Raw genomic sequence first — 15703 nt, forward strand, 5'->3', positions numbered from 1 at the left:
TTACAGATAGTAATTAACATTGACTCATTAAACAATTTCTTTTTTCAAAGACACTTTATTCCCTGAATTATGAACATGATAAATATTTAATTATAATATCATATCATTACTCCTAATTAATGTTAATTGAAAGATCTTAGATAATTTCTATGAACCCACTTGTATTAGCTATTTGAAAATGTGTTCTAAAAAAGTTCAAATTTTTATATTTAATTCTGATCAATTGATTAGTTCTAAAAAAAAAGGAAAGTCAGAATTTTTAGTCGCACAGTCACATATACTCCTCCTGCTACTAAAAACACAAGGAAGAAATTTAATAAGGTTAACTTTTAGAGATTTGCTGTGAGGAAGAAAAAGAGGAAAAGGAAGTCTTGATTTTTTCTTTTCTTTTTATCTTTCGCTGATTCATATTCAACTATAAAGGAAAAGAAAGAAAGTGAGAGGGAAGGAAAAAAGAAAGCTGTCCATTCTGGTTTTGACCCACATCAGAAGAGGAGTGGGAAGGGGGTATATAGTTAATAACACTGCCTTTTCATAATTGCTAATGTGGCTCAATCAGTTAGTATGCTGCATTTAGAGAAAGTGCAACTGAGGTATAAGTATTTTTTCTCTGGTTTTATCCAAAATAACCATGTCAAATTATAATATCAAGAAAATAGTTAAGTTCCACTTTTTTTTTTTTTCTGTGATATATATATATATATATATATATATATATATATATATATAATCTATGGGAATTAGGGCCCCCAAATGATGCTGGGTAGCCTTGCTAATTTATTATAGATATATTTTAATATAGAAAACCTAATAAGTGTATAGGTAACCAATTTCTTGGTTAACTTTGACATGATGAACCTATAAGGAAATGAAAATAAATAACTTTTTTTTTTTTACACTGATATAAATCATGTACTAGTTACATGTTTAAGACAGTTTTCATTATCTTAATTACTGTTTTCATAACATTTCAACCTTTTTCAGATAATTTTAGTTGTAGTCTATAATCTGAGAATGAACCGTATATTTAATCAACCAGAATTCACCAAGTTTCTTCAAGTAGAATCTCCTACCCAATGACTATATCTACTTTATCATCTGTTCACTAGGATAATCAAAAAGGCATGGAATGTAAAATGAAAGCATTATACTCCAGATTAAATGTTTGAAGATAAAGACAAGTCAAATTGATAATATCTCATTTCAGAAATATGCTTAAGTAATCTATAAATATAAAAATAAGTTAGTTTCTCTATTATAAAAATAGTTATGCTAACAGAAAATAGGAGTATAAAAAAAAAGATTTTCATGCAATTTAATGACACATTAAAGTTTTTACTAGTGCTATCAGGGTTCAATTATAGATTCCAATTATCACTTACTGAAGATAGAACTGAAAATAAAGCCCTATATCAAGATCAAACAAGTTTTGAATAAAATTTTACATGATGGTATTAATAGTAGTACTAATTTCATATTAGCGGCTTTTACAATACTATTATGGAGTTTTACATTTGTGCCAGACATCACTAAACAGCATCATTTTTTTTTCTTTTTCCTAGGATAAAAAATGACAATGTGGCATTCAATAGCATGAGTATTTAGGATTCTCATTACTTTTCTGGCAATGCCAACTAATTAACTATAAATGTGAACATATGTATTAGGGTTGAATTTGAAGGGTAAATAATTTTTCAGTTTTAATTATTCAAACTTTACATCTAAAATTTAAAAAATAAAAAAGGTTTCTTTCAACAAATGATTAATTGTGAAAAGAAAAATTTGTAGGTGGATGGTAAAATTTCTGATATTATAATGATTATAAATGTACAATTGTAAAAAAGATTTGTAAGAAATATTTTTTAATCAAGGTTGGAATCAAGAAAAAAAAATTTTTTCAGGAGTCAAGTGTCCAACTTCAGATTGAGATTTTTTTTTTTTTTGCCAATTAATTACTTTGTGTGTGTATTGAAGAAAGGCGATGGGGGCTTAAAAATAAACTCTTGTATTTGATTTTTAAAACTTCAAGAGTCGTATTTTTATTTTATCTAACTTAAATTTAAAATTAAATCAAGCCTTTATATTAATGAATTTTTTTTTCTTTTTAATTAGAATTTTTGGATTGAGGGGTTATTATTTAGATTTGTTTTTCTTCAGAGCATTGTCCTTATTCATATTTATATGTATACTACGTTTTGAACGATATGCCTTCTTCAAGTGTATTGTTCATTTTATGGTAAAGTTTTTCCATCATTTTAATATGACCCTTATTGATTATTTCTGTCTACTCTTGTTTATTTTGTTAACTGCTGATTATAATGTTCATTATGAAATTAACAAACACTCGGTCATATCTAAAAAATTGAATGCAGCATTTTATATACAAATGTCAATTAAAAACAATATTTTAATAGGAATAAACATCATAAATGAAGGTCAGGGGGAAACATCTGTCAAAATGTAGTATGAGTACAAATATCAACCTAAATGAAGGTAATTGCATATTTTTTATCTACATTTTTACAGAGTTTTTTTTGTTTGTTTTGTTTTAAAACTTCTTTGTTTTTTGTTTTTTTTTTTGTTTTTTTTTTGTTTTTTTTGGGGGGGGCAGATCTTTAAAATAATTGATCAAAAAGAATTGTTGGTATGAACATCATTTTTCTATTGATGTTTTTAATTATTGTACATGCAATCCAGATCAGAGATCCCAAAACAATAAATATGGATGTCTAAAGAGAATTGTGAAAGCCAGCCGTACCATCCAGTTAGCAGAAGAATTGCATGCAGGCAGAATAAAGGGATTACAGCAAGGTTTAAAATAAATCAGAGCTTTGGAAATAATCACACAATAAGCTGCTATAAACATATTTGTATAGAGATATGTCTATATTGTATGAATGTGTCTGTGTGTAGATATATACATGTTTTGTGTGTGTGTAAAGATATACTTGGACAACAGACTTCTTTATAAAGATTTTGACAAGGATTCCATATAAGTCTAATGTTTAAACAAGCAGCGTGCATTTAGTAAGATATATGTCATGTAAAAATTGACTGATGATTTATCTTTCTGTATTTTTGGCTGAATACTCTCGCAATCATCAATACTTGGTTATATTTACTCATGTATTTTGTACACTGATATTTTATTCATACTTAAATCCAAAGGCCAATTCCAACCTGGCATACATCCAACGAAAGACTTGTTTGTTCGAACATATGAAAAACTCATGTAATAACACTTGCAGCAATCATTGTCAATGTGACAAAGAATATATATATAGTTTAGGAGAAATAAACAGAGACTCAGTTATATTTGTAAGAGTATAATATCTTTATTTTAGATGACACTATACAGCATTAAATCGACTAGTTAGAGATACTAAAGGTATAAAAATAGCGACTAAATTCAACTGCTGACTAATCAGGCAATAGAGAGTATCCTTGTCTCCTGGGACATATTCAATACCTATTTTGAAACTGCTGGTATCTATGGTTAACCATTTTATCACCGTATAGTATCAGCTATATTATATTTGTATACAAATAATGTCAGTAAAACTATCAATTCATGCTGAGTAGTTTACTAAGATTTAATGAATGGCATTCAAGTTTTGAAGCTTTCAAAAAGAGAAATACTAAAACTATTTAGTATTTGTAGATACTAAATAGGATACTAGAAACTAATGTTATTATAATATACACTTAAAGGATAATGTTGCTTCCAGTCTTATTTTTACAAATTATCAGATAAACACTTTACCATTAGTTCATTTGAATCTTTAAACATTGATCATATACATTTAAATGGGAAAAAAAAAAAAAGATTTAAAAAAATGTATTAATTGTTTTAATATAATTTATTAAACAAATTTGAATCTTAAGAATATTTGTAATCAAATCACTTTTTGTTAAAAGGTGTATATGTCAAAGAGGAGTAAGCAACTTTTTAAAGAGGGGGGAGGAAAAAAGAATATCACTAAACATGCAGACTTTGTGTACTTTCCACAATTTGGAAAAAGTTTTTGTAAATTTAAATTGCCTTTATATATGGATAGATCATAAGATTTAAGAGAAAAAAAAAAAATCTTTATTTTTATAAACTTAAAATCAAATATTCCTTGAAAATATTTTTCACCTGACAAACTTTCCAAAGAAATATGTCCGAATAACTTTAAGAAAACATATTCAAGTGACATTAATATTACATCTTTTTTTATTTATTTAAAAGTTGCCAGATGAAAATAATCTATTCAGAAAGAAAATTATTAAAAAATTTTGATTAAACAATACTTTCATTTACTTATTCTGATATATCCTCATTTCAAGACAATTTAAAAATATCTAAACTAAAACTGTTATATTTGCTTCAAAAAATGAAAAACCAAATGAAGCATTTCTTAGAATCATGTGATGACCATGCCTGTGAAGAATGTGCGGCTGGATTGGTTGGGTGAGAAAAGCAGTTTGGAAAGAAACTCTTCAGGATAAAAGCAAGAATAGCTTCAAGGGTTTATCAATTAAATACTTAATGCTATCATTTTTCTTAGAAACAAAAGGAACCCTATCAGTGGATATGCATTAAAAAAAAATCACATTCTTTAGAATCACACCGCCATGAGAAAAAGAAAGTGTCATTTATTTATTTTTTTATTAGTCCAATTTTGGGCAGAACCTCAGTGACTTGATAAAAATCGAAATTTTTTTTTTTTTTAACTTAAATACATAAGATTGCGAGTTTTTGTCACCATAAAACTACAGTGGTAAAAAAAAGGTTAATTACATGTTTAGATCCTTCATGAAGACAATTTTTGAAGGTTTTTTAATTTGGGAACTAAGATTAAAATAAACTATTTAAGAATTATTTTTTACTTCAATAATATAGTTTAGAAATAAAATATTTAAATTTTAACAAAACAGATTGACATAGCACCCAAATGTAAAAAAATTTGAACATTTACTTTAGCTACTGTAGTCACAAGATGTTTGGAAATGTTAAAGTAAAATACAATAAAAACTTGTTTGTTACTGAAATGATGCTAAGAATTCATGCCAAAAAATTGGTCCATTAAAAAAAAAAAAAAAAATCAGACACTATTTTTGTGACTGGGTGACTGTAAAGAAATAGCAAAAACTTTAAATCTGTTGATTGAATAACGATAAAGCAAGAAACATTTAAAATACAACAAAATAAATGGCTCTATACTCAGCAATGTAAGAGATTGAATAGTATCAGTTAATCGAATTTGAAGAGGATTCATGAGAATTTATTTGAACATAGTCTGTGTTTGAAGCTTAAGATGAGAGCTAAAGAAAAAGTTCTAGAAATATTTATATATTTACAGAACACCAAAATGCATTAAAAAACATACAGAAAAGGGATTTCTTTCAGAGATGAAAATGTATACAAGTTTAGTATGAAAATATCTTTACAGACAATATCAGCTTTGAATGAAGATTAAACTTAAATTAGATTTTTATTATAGAGATGGATTTATTTTTTATAAATAATAGTCAAATTAAAAAATGAGTTTTACTTATAGATAGGTTTGAGAAAAAATAGACTTTATTTTTATAATTTTCATTTCCATCACTTTTCTAATAAAACTACTACAGTATTATGTTGTTTTTTGTTTTAATTTGACACAATGTTACACAAATTGTTTTAGAAGAATTCTTTAAAAAATATTCAAACCAATTCTAATGATATTTTATAATAGAAAAATAAATTTAATTAGGATGCTTTTTCAGGTTGTAATATATCTTCCATTCAATTCAATATTTTCTTACTTTAATAATATATTACTAATCAAACCTAAACCTGTACATTGTGTAACCAATAATCAACCATATGGGAACCTTTGTCCAGTAACATATCACAAAATAGAATTCAGATTACTAAACACAAATTGTTGTAGAGAGCCTACATCTAGCAGAGGACAGTGAATCAGCAGATTATGAATGACGTAAGCTGCAATTAATAACCTATTTGAATATGAAATAATACAATTAAATGACAGATCCATGTAAATATATGCAACTGGATGATGAAATCTAAACCACACATAAGTAGCCTATTTTCTGCAATTATTTTATATGCAGTATAGTATTGCAATGCCTATTAAATAGGATAAACCTTAATAAAAATCTGACTGCATAAATTCTAAACCGTTTATATAAAAAATACAAAAACTTTCACTGATTTGTAATTGTTAATCAAATGTTTAGTACAAAATTCATTTGTTTTTTTATGTTAAATATTAAGCATTATCTTAAAACTTATTACAAATTACAAATACTCAAAATGATTTAAACCTGAAAAACTCATTGACATGTTATCAAATTTTATAAAAATACTACAATTAAAGGAGGAAAACTTAAATTACTTTTTTTTAAAAAACAACAAAACTTAAATTAATCAAGTCATTGATACATCTTTTATTTAAATTAGTTAAATTTCTGTAAATTATTTGACAAGTTTTCAAATTTTTCATAATCCATTGTTTTATCAACACCTAACTTATATGCAAGTTAGAAGAATAATTGATGATAGATCAGCTTCAGAAAATCTAAGTGTGTGTGTGTGTGTGTGTCATTGATCAAAGCTAATTGAAGTTCTTACATTAAAAGAATCAAATTTCTCATTTCACAAATTATGATTCTATTGCAATGTCAAAATGCATGTAGCACATAGCTATCAAGACAGTGATTGGGGTAGCTGCTTAAACTGATATGTGAAAATATGCAAAAGTGACAATGAATGCAGTGTATCACTGAAGATCAGCCTTAATACACTAAAAGAATGTATATGAATAAATTAAATAATTTGTACATTCTATAAACATTAACACTACAAAAGTGTGTGTAGGTGTATATATACACAAACATGATAAATATATAAAAAATTATAATGTATACATGTTCAAAGTTTGAAACGTCAACATTTTATGCTATTGAGATATTTACATTTTAAACATCAACAGCATTATCATTGTTTAAATATGCTATCAATTTCAATTATACATTTCGTAAAAGGTATGATTTTATGTATTCTCCGTCTAACTATCGATTAAATAGTAGGGTAAACTAGACAAGTTATGATTGTGCAATTAGTATAGGAGAAATACTTTGAAATAGCAGTAGTCTTTCTCTGCTTATCTTAGCATTATTTCTTGAGATTGAAAGTGAAAACCAAATATACCATGGACCAAAGAAAGTTCAAAATTGTCAGTTTCAAAGAGGTCAAATTGTGCATCCATCTTAAAGGTGGACTTAGTCTCAAATCGCTGCAAACCTTGGGATTCCACTGCTAAATAAGTGATTGTCCAATTCACCTGAGGGGAAAAAATATATCAAAACAACCAGGATCTTCTGACAGGAGGAGTTGCTAGTAATCATAAGGATGCCATCTAAGTTATACTGAATCTACTAATTTGTAAGCTTTAGTAATCTCAAGTTAACTGCTATTTGCAAAATTTAAATAAAATTGAGAACAGTTTTTTTTTCTTTTCCAACTTATTTAAATGTTGAAACTATTTTTAAATACTAAAAAAATGGTTCATCCTTTCCCTGTGAACCAAATCAAAAGTTTTTGAAAACTACAGTTGCCAATATTTGCTTCGCTTTTACTTCTTCAATAATTCTTCTAACAGTGAAAATTTAATTGATTGTTGAGCGGCTTTTTCTGAACCCATTCTGGCTCCATCCTTATTTGAGATCAGTCTCGATTACATACTAAAACACTATTAATCAATATGGGAAATATGGCCTAACATTGTCTCCATCAAGAAGCAGACGATATCCAGCAAAGAAGATTACTTATGTTGATTATGCTGATGATCTTGCTTTGTTAGCTGATGACAATGCTAATGCACAAAAGTTGTTACATTCTGGAAGAGTCAGCTGTCATGATTGGACTGCATACAAATGCAACTAAAGCAAAATATATGTTCTTCCATTAAACCGGCCCAATTGAAACACTAGACAGAACACCATTCAAACAAGTAGATGACTTTGAATATCTCGACAGCCACATAGCATCCATTGAAAATCCACGTCAGAATAGCCAAGGCTTGGCGTGCACTTAATCGGTTAAAAGTTATATGGAAATCTGCACTCTTAGAACAGATCAACAACAGATTTTTTATTAGAGCCGTAACAGAGTCGGTGCTGATTTATGGTTCACCAGCATGGACTCTTAGTAAAAAACTGGTGTTAAATGGAACTTGCACAAGAATGCTCCGGGCAGTTTTAAACTGGAAAACACACCCAACCATTAGCTGTCTGTAGTCAGTTGCCCAGGATCTCTTCACTAATAAGAAAAAAAAAAACATGATATGCCAGACACTGTTACAGAAGAAAAGATGAGGTCGTCAGTGATGGAGTACTGTGGGATACTAAACACAAAACTACTAAAGTAGTAAGACGTACACAAAATTATTGACAGAAGATACTGGCTTACAAGATCTTTTATGGCCATGAAAGATAGAGACCTGTGGAGAGAAAGAATTTAGTCCGCGCAACCCACCCAATACAATGACTAAAAAAAAAAATGTCATGCTTCAGTTTATAACATTTTTATAATATATATTTTTTAAATTAAACTCATTAGATTCACAATATTATCAAACAAAACATTAAATTAAGATGTAATCCCATTAAAAATATGAAACAAAACTTGTTTAAAAATGTTTATTTGATTAATATAGTAAATTTTAAATTTAATGTTTCAATTTTTTTTCTTCTTTACATTATTTATGCAGTTATAACCAAATAATGTATTAACATTAATTTATCCCTTTTTTTTTTTTTTTTTTTGCATTGACTATACATAGATGGTCCATGAGGCTAGATTCCATTTCATGTTCCTCTTGGGCACTCTCTGCTAATTAAACATATTGTAATTAGATATTGTCACAAAGAAATGGTCCCCATTTCTTTTTCAACTCTCTACTCAAATGTTTATCACATAAAATTGGATTGCGTTTTTTTTTATGAAAAAGAAAAACAATGAAAAAATAGTCAAACTACAAGCCATTTAGATTCTAATTCAAATGAAACAAGATTGTGTCCTCTTTTTTTTTTCCCCATGATTTTTTACCTATGCAAAAATATACTTATCGTTTGTTAAATAAAATGTACGCACTTTATATGTTGAGAAATACAAAAGAAACATGAATTACCACAGAAATGATATTGTATAAAGATAGGCTACAAACTAAAAAAATATGTTGATTATGACATTGTACATTTCATGTAAAACTATCAAATTTAGAAAGCGTTTTACAATAGGAGTGTGAACGGTCAAAGAAATATTCATTGTAAGGAAGACGACATAGCCCGGCATGTAACGTGCTACAACATCAAGCGGTTTGTACAGTTTTTAAGAGGGGCGGCGGTTGGCATGTATCTGACACGTTACATTCTAACAACATCATACACAATGGATGAAGCCTACACAGTTTGTCAAAAAAGAACAGAGAGAAAGACTGACAAAGTAATATACAGCAATAAATTACTACAAGATATGAACGGACAATGAGACTACAAGAGATTCAGCTCTACCAATGGGCAACATAAAAGCATGCAGTCATTTTTTATACTTTCCATTTTTTTTTTTTTTTTTTTTTTTTTAAAGCAAAACGAGTGATGAGAGAGAATACTAGATCAGCAGGGACTAGAACTAAAACTGGGCTTAGCAACCTGAGGACGACAATTTGAAGATCACAAACCTGGCATGTAATTGGCAGTGCCTCCAACCTGGGGGTTCATTAAATAAACAGGTGTCGCATGTCCTGGAGGCACTAAAGGTCTAGTCTGTTTGATAGCCAATTGTGATAATGCCATACCATGATCTTGTATTGGCAGTTTGAGATGAATATTAGCAGAGTCAAAACCAGGATGAGAAACTAAAAGAAAGAAATCACTCCTAGAAATCACAACTGAGAACAAAGCCAACACAATTCTAGCAAAAACACAATTTAGAATCAGGGAAAAATAGCAGGATTTCCCTTTCCCTATTAAGAGAGAGCTGAAGAGAAAACAGAGCAAACCATAAAGATATTTGTTTTATCATTTGGAAATATAGAAAACATTAAATGTTTATATTTTACAGTTTAACTGATTTTGTTGACTTTCATATGTATAAAATATTCCTTATACACATTGAAAAAAATATTTTTAGGTCAAATATAATTAACATTTAAGTAACAGTAATGAAATACTGTTAAAGCAATTCTGATGAAACCTTTTAAAACTTGTATTCAACTTTTATTATTTACATACACAAGCACTTGTACAGATTCAATAAATGCAGATATTGTTTAACTATGCGAGATTAAATCAGTGACCTAAAAATTTAATGTTTAATGATTCACATTTTAATTTTTAAATAAACAAGCATATAGTCATAAATAAATCCTTTTGAAATCGATTCCATTTAGTATCCAGATAGTTTTATTTGAGGTTGAAATTTCTTTAAAGATAACTTGATAATTTAATAAATAATTATCTTGTCTTCTGACATTCTTAATATAATATTCAATTCTTTAGTTTTGATATCTTATATGCAATTATGTATTTAGTATCTAAGAAAGGAGGATTTTTTTTGTTTTGTTTTTGGGTTTGGGGGATAATACCATAACAATGTTGAATAGACATTGCTACTTGAGCTGAATAAGTGTTTTGCAGGCATATATATTTTTAAAATTGCATTATTAAATCATAGTTTTCTATCAAGGGAGTCAAATAGATTTAGTTTAATGAAAACATTAAACTAAATCTATTAAAAAGAAATACTGAAATTATTAAGCAAAACATTCATAGGCATAATTCCACATTTAATTTTATACACAAAAAAAAAAAAAAGAAAAAAAATTCTTAAAAAATACTGAACAATTAAAATATTCTTAACACAGACTATGATTCTCAATGAATTAAAGAAAAACTATTTTTATGAAAAAGAGCTATAAAAATAAAACCCAACATTTTCAAAAAGACTATTATATAATTATTAAAAATATAACTAGTGTAAACAGAAACCAATGAATTTAATTCATAAAAAAAGAGAGTGGTCAAAAGATAAGAAAATGTTAAACAAAATATATTTACAAAAAAAAAAATTAAAAAACATATACCTGGAAATCTTGGCTGAGACTGTGGTTGAGAAGGAGGCTGAGGTTGTAATTGATCACCTGGAAATCGAGGTCCAACATATCTGGGTACTTGTTCACCCATCAGAGAACCAATATGGCCTTCCGAGGGTACAGTAGGTATTTGCCGCTTAGGATCATATATCAATTGGGTATCACTGAAAAAAGGGACCTGACGCACAGCTTCAGGCTTGTCTGCAATAAATAAATAAAATGTAAAAAACAAATAAATATGGAAAGTTAATAGATCTATATAAAATATATAGGTAGGGCATCCTATAGTCTTTGAAACTATGGCGGTACACATGATCAACACCGTAGATGGTAGCTGAATATGCTGGTCTTGGAGCTGCAGATGCACTGAGTAACAGCAGAATTGAGTTGGGGAAAAATACTGAGCAGTTTTCCTTTTATGTTTTTTCCCCTGTTTTCTGGTCTCTATCTTTTTTCAACCAGAGTAAGTCTTTGGAATACCAGAGTTTTCCAGGATGATCTGTCAGCAGTGTGTGCCACTCAGCTGATCTAATCGATACCACAAATGTTGCATTTGCAGACGTGGACAACCTTTTTTGCATTTGCCTAGTTCAAGTTTACATGGCCCAACATCACAAACGTTGTTGATGGAAGAGGGTGTAAATGGAGCGTATGTCTGCTTTGAATAACATGTTGTTATTTGTAACCTTGTCTTGCCAGGTGACACCAAGAACTTTGCGCAGGTATCTCATGTGGAGAACATGGAGCTTCCTTTCATGATGAACACACATCACCCGAGAGGTGCTGATGACACATGCTTGATACGCCTGGATTTTGGTTTTGATGGTAAACGTGCTTGTTTTATCAGACACATTTGATTAACTTGGCCATAGTTGTTATGGCTCTTCTAATCTTCTTGTTGATTTCATTTTCTAGTGAGGCAGTCTGTTATTCTTAAGCCCAGGTACTGGAACTGATTTACAACATCCAGGTTTGCTCTTTTGGTGTTGCATGGCCCAAAACCTGTTTTCTTTTGACTTATGGACAGACTAAACAGGTTACACACATTTGAAAATTTCTGCAGTCCATCCTTTGAGTGGTAAGCAACAGCTGCATCATCTGCAAAAAGCAGCTTCCTAATCATGGTTTCTTTTATCTTGGTTTTTGAGCCCAAACGCGCAATGTTTAAGAGACAACCATTAGTTCTTGTATCCAAGTAGACGCCATTGTGTGATGGCCCGAAGACATGTTTCAATATAATGGCAAAAAAGGTGCTAAAAAGAGTTAGTGTTAAGACACAACTTTGCTTTATGCCACCTTTTACTTCAAACTCAAACTGCACAGTGCTCATTATGCTGTCATGAAGAGTTAGATTCAATAGTTTTGGCAGGCAGCCAATAAGATGTAGCATCCTCCAAAGACCATCTCTTTACTAAGTCAAAAGTCTTGGTCAGGTCGATGAAAGCCAGAAATAGTGGCATGTTCTGCTCTCTGCATTTTTCTTGGTGTAAGTGCACAGAGATCATGTCTACAGTGGACCTTTCAGATTCTGCCAAAATGTGAATTCTCTGTAGGATGATGCATGTAAATAATTTGCTCAGTAAAGAGATGTCTCTAATTATTGCAATCACTACAATCCTCCTTATTTTTGTAGAGGGTGATGATGACTGCATACCTTATGTCTCAAGGTACTTCTTTCTCCATTTGACCAGCAGGTTATGAAGTGGTACTCAAAGTCATGGCTTGCCACTTTTGATTACTTCCCCTGGTATGCAATCTTATCCCGAAGTCTTCTTTGAAGGAAGCTTGCCAATCGCTTTTGAGACATCATCTAAGACAGCCCAATTCAGTCATCATAGGAAGACATTCAATGGCATCAAATGCAGCCTGATTGACTGTATTTTCCATTGAATATAGATCAGAGTAATGTTCCACCCTTTTAAGTGGTTTCATTTTGTCACTTATTTCTGCTCCTGTCTTGGGCTTAAAGAGAGCAGATTTGGTAATGGTTGGGCTGACTACTTTATGCCTTCATACATTGCCTTATGTTTCCCCATGTCTGATGTCTGTTTCTTTTTTTTCGTTTTTTTTTTTTTTTGTGTTGCAAAATTTGATCCAGTAATCATTTACACATTTTCCTACTGTAGCTTTCATTTGATTCCTTGCAGACCTTAATGCTGACAATGTTGTTTTATTTTCATGATTTTTGTACATCTGTAAAGCATGTTTTGCCTTGATGACAGGAGCCAGCTTCGCCAAGTTGGTTTCATACTAGTCATTTGTGTGGCCTCCTCTCTTCTTTCCATAGGAGTAATTGCTGCAGTATATATGATTGTATTTAGTTTATGCCATATTTCTGTTGAAGGTAGATCTTCTGTCACCATATTAGGAGATAAATGTAGATGAAAATTTGGTCATCTTGTCTGTGTGATTTGTTTTCCTGACATCAATTTTTGGTTTACCTGGTTGTTTAGTATGGTAACATTTCTTTGGTTGAAGTTTGATTTTGCAGCGCACAAGAGAATGGTCGGTGTCACAATTAATGATGTGGTAAGTTCTGGTGATTGTGAAGCTTGGGAGGAATTTGTGCCTTGTAAGTCCAAGGGCTATCTGGTGCCAATGTTTTGATCTCGGATGTCTCCATGACACACAATGGCGTTTCCTTATGGAAAAGAATGTGTTGGTTAGAGAGTTCATGAAAGGTACACAGTTCAAGCAATCTTAAATTGTTTTGTTGCATTTCCCTATTCCAAATCTACCAAGGCAGTTTGGCCAAGCTTAATTTTTGTTATCAATCTGCATGTTGAAATCACCCATAATGATGATGTTCTTGTGTCGACCGAAGCTTTGAATGAATGAATGAATCTAGTTAGTTGTAAAATGTATCTTTGGTTTCCTCAGAAGCTGTAAGTGTTGGTATATATATATATATATATATATATATATATATATATATATATATATACAATGAAGGATGATTGGGCCATCTGTAGTGTTTAGATTTAGAGACATAAAGCAATCAGTTGCTGTGTGATCCAGCTGTATTTTATCCAAGAGCGTGTCGTGTGCAGAAAAAACAATGCTTTTGTGTCTTGGTTCATTGTCCTACTTCCTTTTTCAGAACCTGAATTAGCAAGACGTTTCTCCTGTTATGCAGCTTTGTCTACCTGAGGCCGTGAAAGCTCATTATTTATGGCTGAAGTTTTGTATATGTCCATCATATTTTGGATGTGATCTGATAAGCTAGACAACATAGTTCTGATATCCCAGCATCCTAATGTCAGTGCAGGTTTCTTTGTAGTATTGGATACACATGTTACTGTCCACTTGTTAGAGCAAACCTAATACCTATGCACCCTGTAGAGCAGATGCCCAATGGCAGAACAGCACCTTACTGGCTGAAGGCTGCTCAGTTTGCGGCAAACAGCAGCTATCTAATAAAGTTGGATAACTTCTCTCATCATCAGGTACAAACCATGGCGCCAAATGAGCTGTGACTTATAACTCATAATTGTCGTTCCTCTTTGATCTTTACACCAAAATGTAACTGAAATGTCTTCTCCAGCGCATAAGCCTGGACATATTTAAGGAAAAACTAAGTTGTTCAATTATCAAAAACCACGGCTCGGTCTCACTGGTGGTGGCAAGAGGAATGAAGTAACTAGTACGTCTGGAACCAAGTTGACTGCAGCAGTTGCCAGAACCGAGCCGAGAGCTAAAATATATATTGCTAGCTAAATTGGAAACAGGATTTGAACAATATTTAATTTTTCTATAGGATTTATTTTGGAGTTTTTCTTTTAAACATTTACTATGAAAACTTGTTTTTCTTCAGAGAATTATAAACTTTTTCAATAAAACAAAATAAAAAAATAAAAAATCTATTTTCTGATTGTTCACAAAATAAATTTAAAAGTAGTTGAAAAAAAACTATTCAATTATAACTTTTGAAAACTAAATCAAAAATAAAAATGCTTATAATCAAAAGAACCAAGAAAATTATTCAACAAACATTTTGGGTTTAGAAAATTAAATTCTACTTTGTATATAAGTTGAATCGCTACTATTCTATAAAAGTCACTTTGTGTGTATGTGTGAATTCCTTCCTCATAGGTTCTCAAACTGCTGAGCTGACCTGTTAAAAATTTCACACAAAGTTAATTTATATGTCTAGCAGTGTTCTTAGATATGTTTTGTACAGAAATTCATCCAATAGGTATAAAAAAAATCGAAAAAATCCAACCCTAACAATAGTTTTTTTTCTTATAAGAATTTTTATAGGTTACACCTGCAAGGGAGATAATAAAATTTTAGTAAATGTTTTTTCTTAAAAAAAAAATTATTGATGTCTGGAAATATAGCTCAGTGGTAGAGCATTCAACTAGAGATCGAATGATCCCCTGTTCAAGCCTGGGTGTACCTCACCATTTTACATTAATTTTTTCTCATTAATGAGTTCAATAAACAATAAAAGAGGAGGTACCATTTCTTCGTTTTCATATTTTAAAACTAAACATTAATGAGAAGTAACTTTTTAATAGCATTCATCATGAAGCCTAAATATCAGCTGCCGTGATATT

General features: G+C 30.2%; 1 protein-coding gene across 19 annotated transcripts in view; it reads right to left on the bottom strand.

The window, feature by feature from the left end:
* The window catches only part of LOC145297646 (histone-lysine N-methyltransferase 2C-like), a 276096-nt gene that overhangs the window by 65870 nt on the left and 194523 nt on the right, over nucleotides 1-15703 (bottom strand). For 17 of the 19 annotated variants that reach the window (XM_080143779.1, XM_080143775.1, XM_080143770.1 and 14 more), the window contains one exon: nucleotides 11136-11345. In XM_080143779.1, the coding sequence (XP_079999905.1) occupies nucleotides 11136-11345 (210 nt within the window). Of the gene's footprint in view, nucleotides 1-9731; nucleotides 9909-11135; nucleotides 11346-15703 lie in introns of all 19 variants that reach the window. The other 2 variants (XM_080143768.1, XM_080143763.1) reach the window with 1 other exon arrangement.

This window comes from Euprymna scolopes, chromosome 18 (genome assembly GCF_053919585.1).
Source record: "Euprymna scolopes isolate OS-2025 chromosome 18, ASM5391958v1, whole genome shotgun sequence".
Taxonomy (NCBI): domain Eukaryota; kingdom Metazoa; phylum Mollusca; class Cephalopoda; order Sepiida; family Sepiolidae; genus Euprymna; species Euprymna scolopes.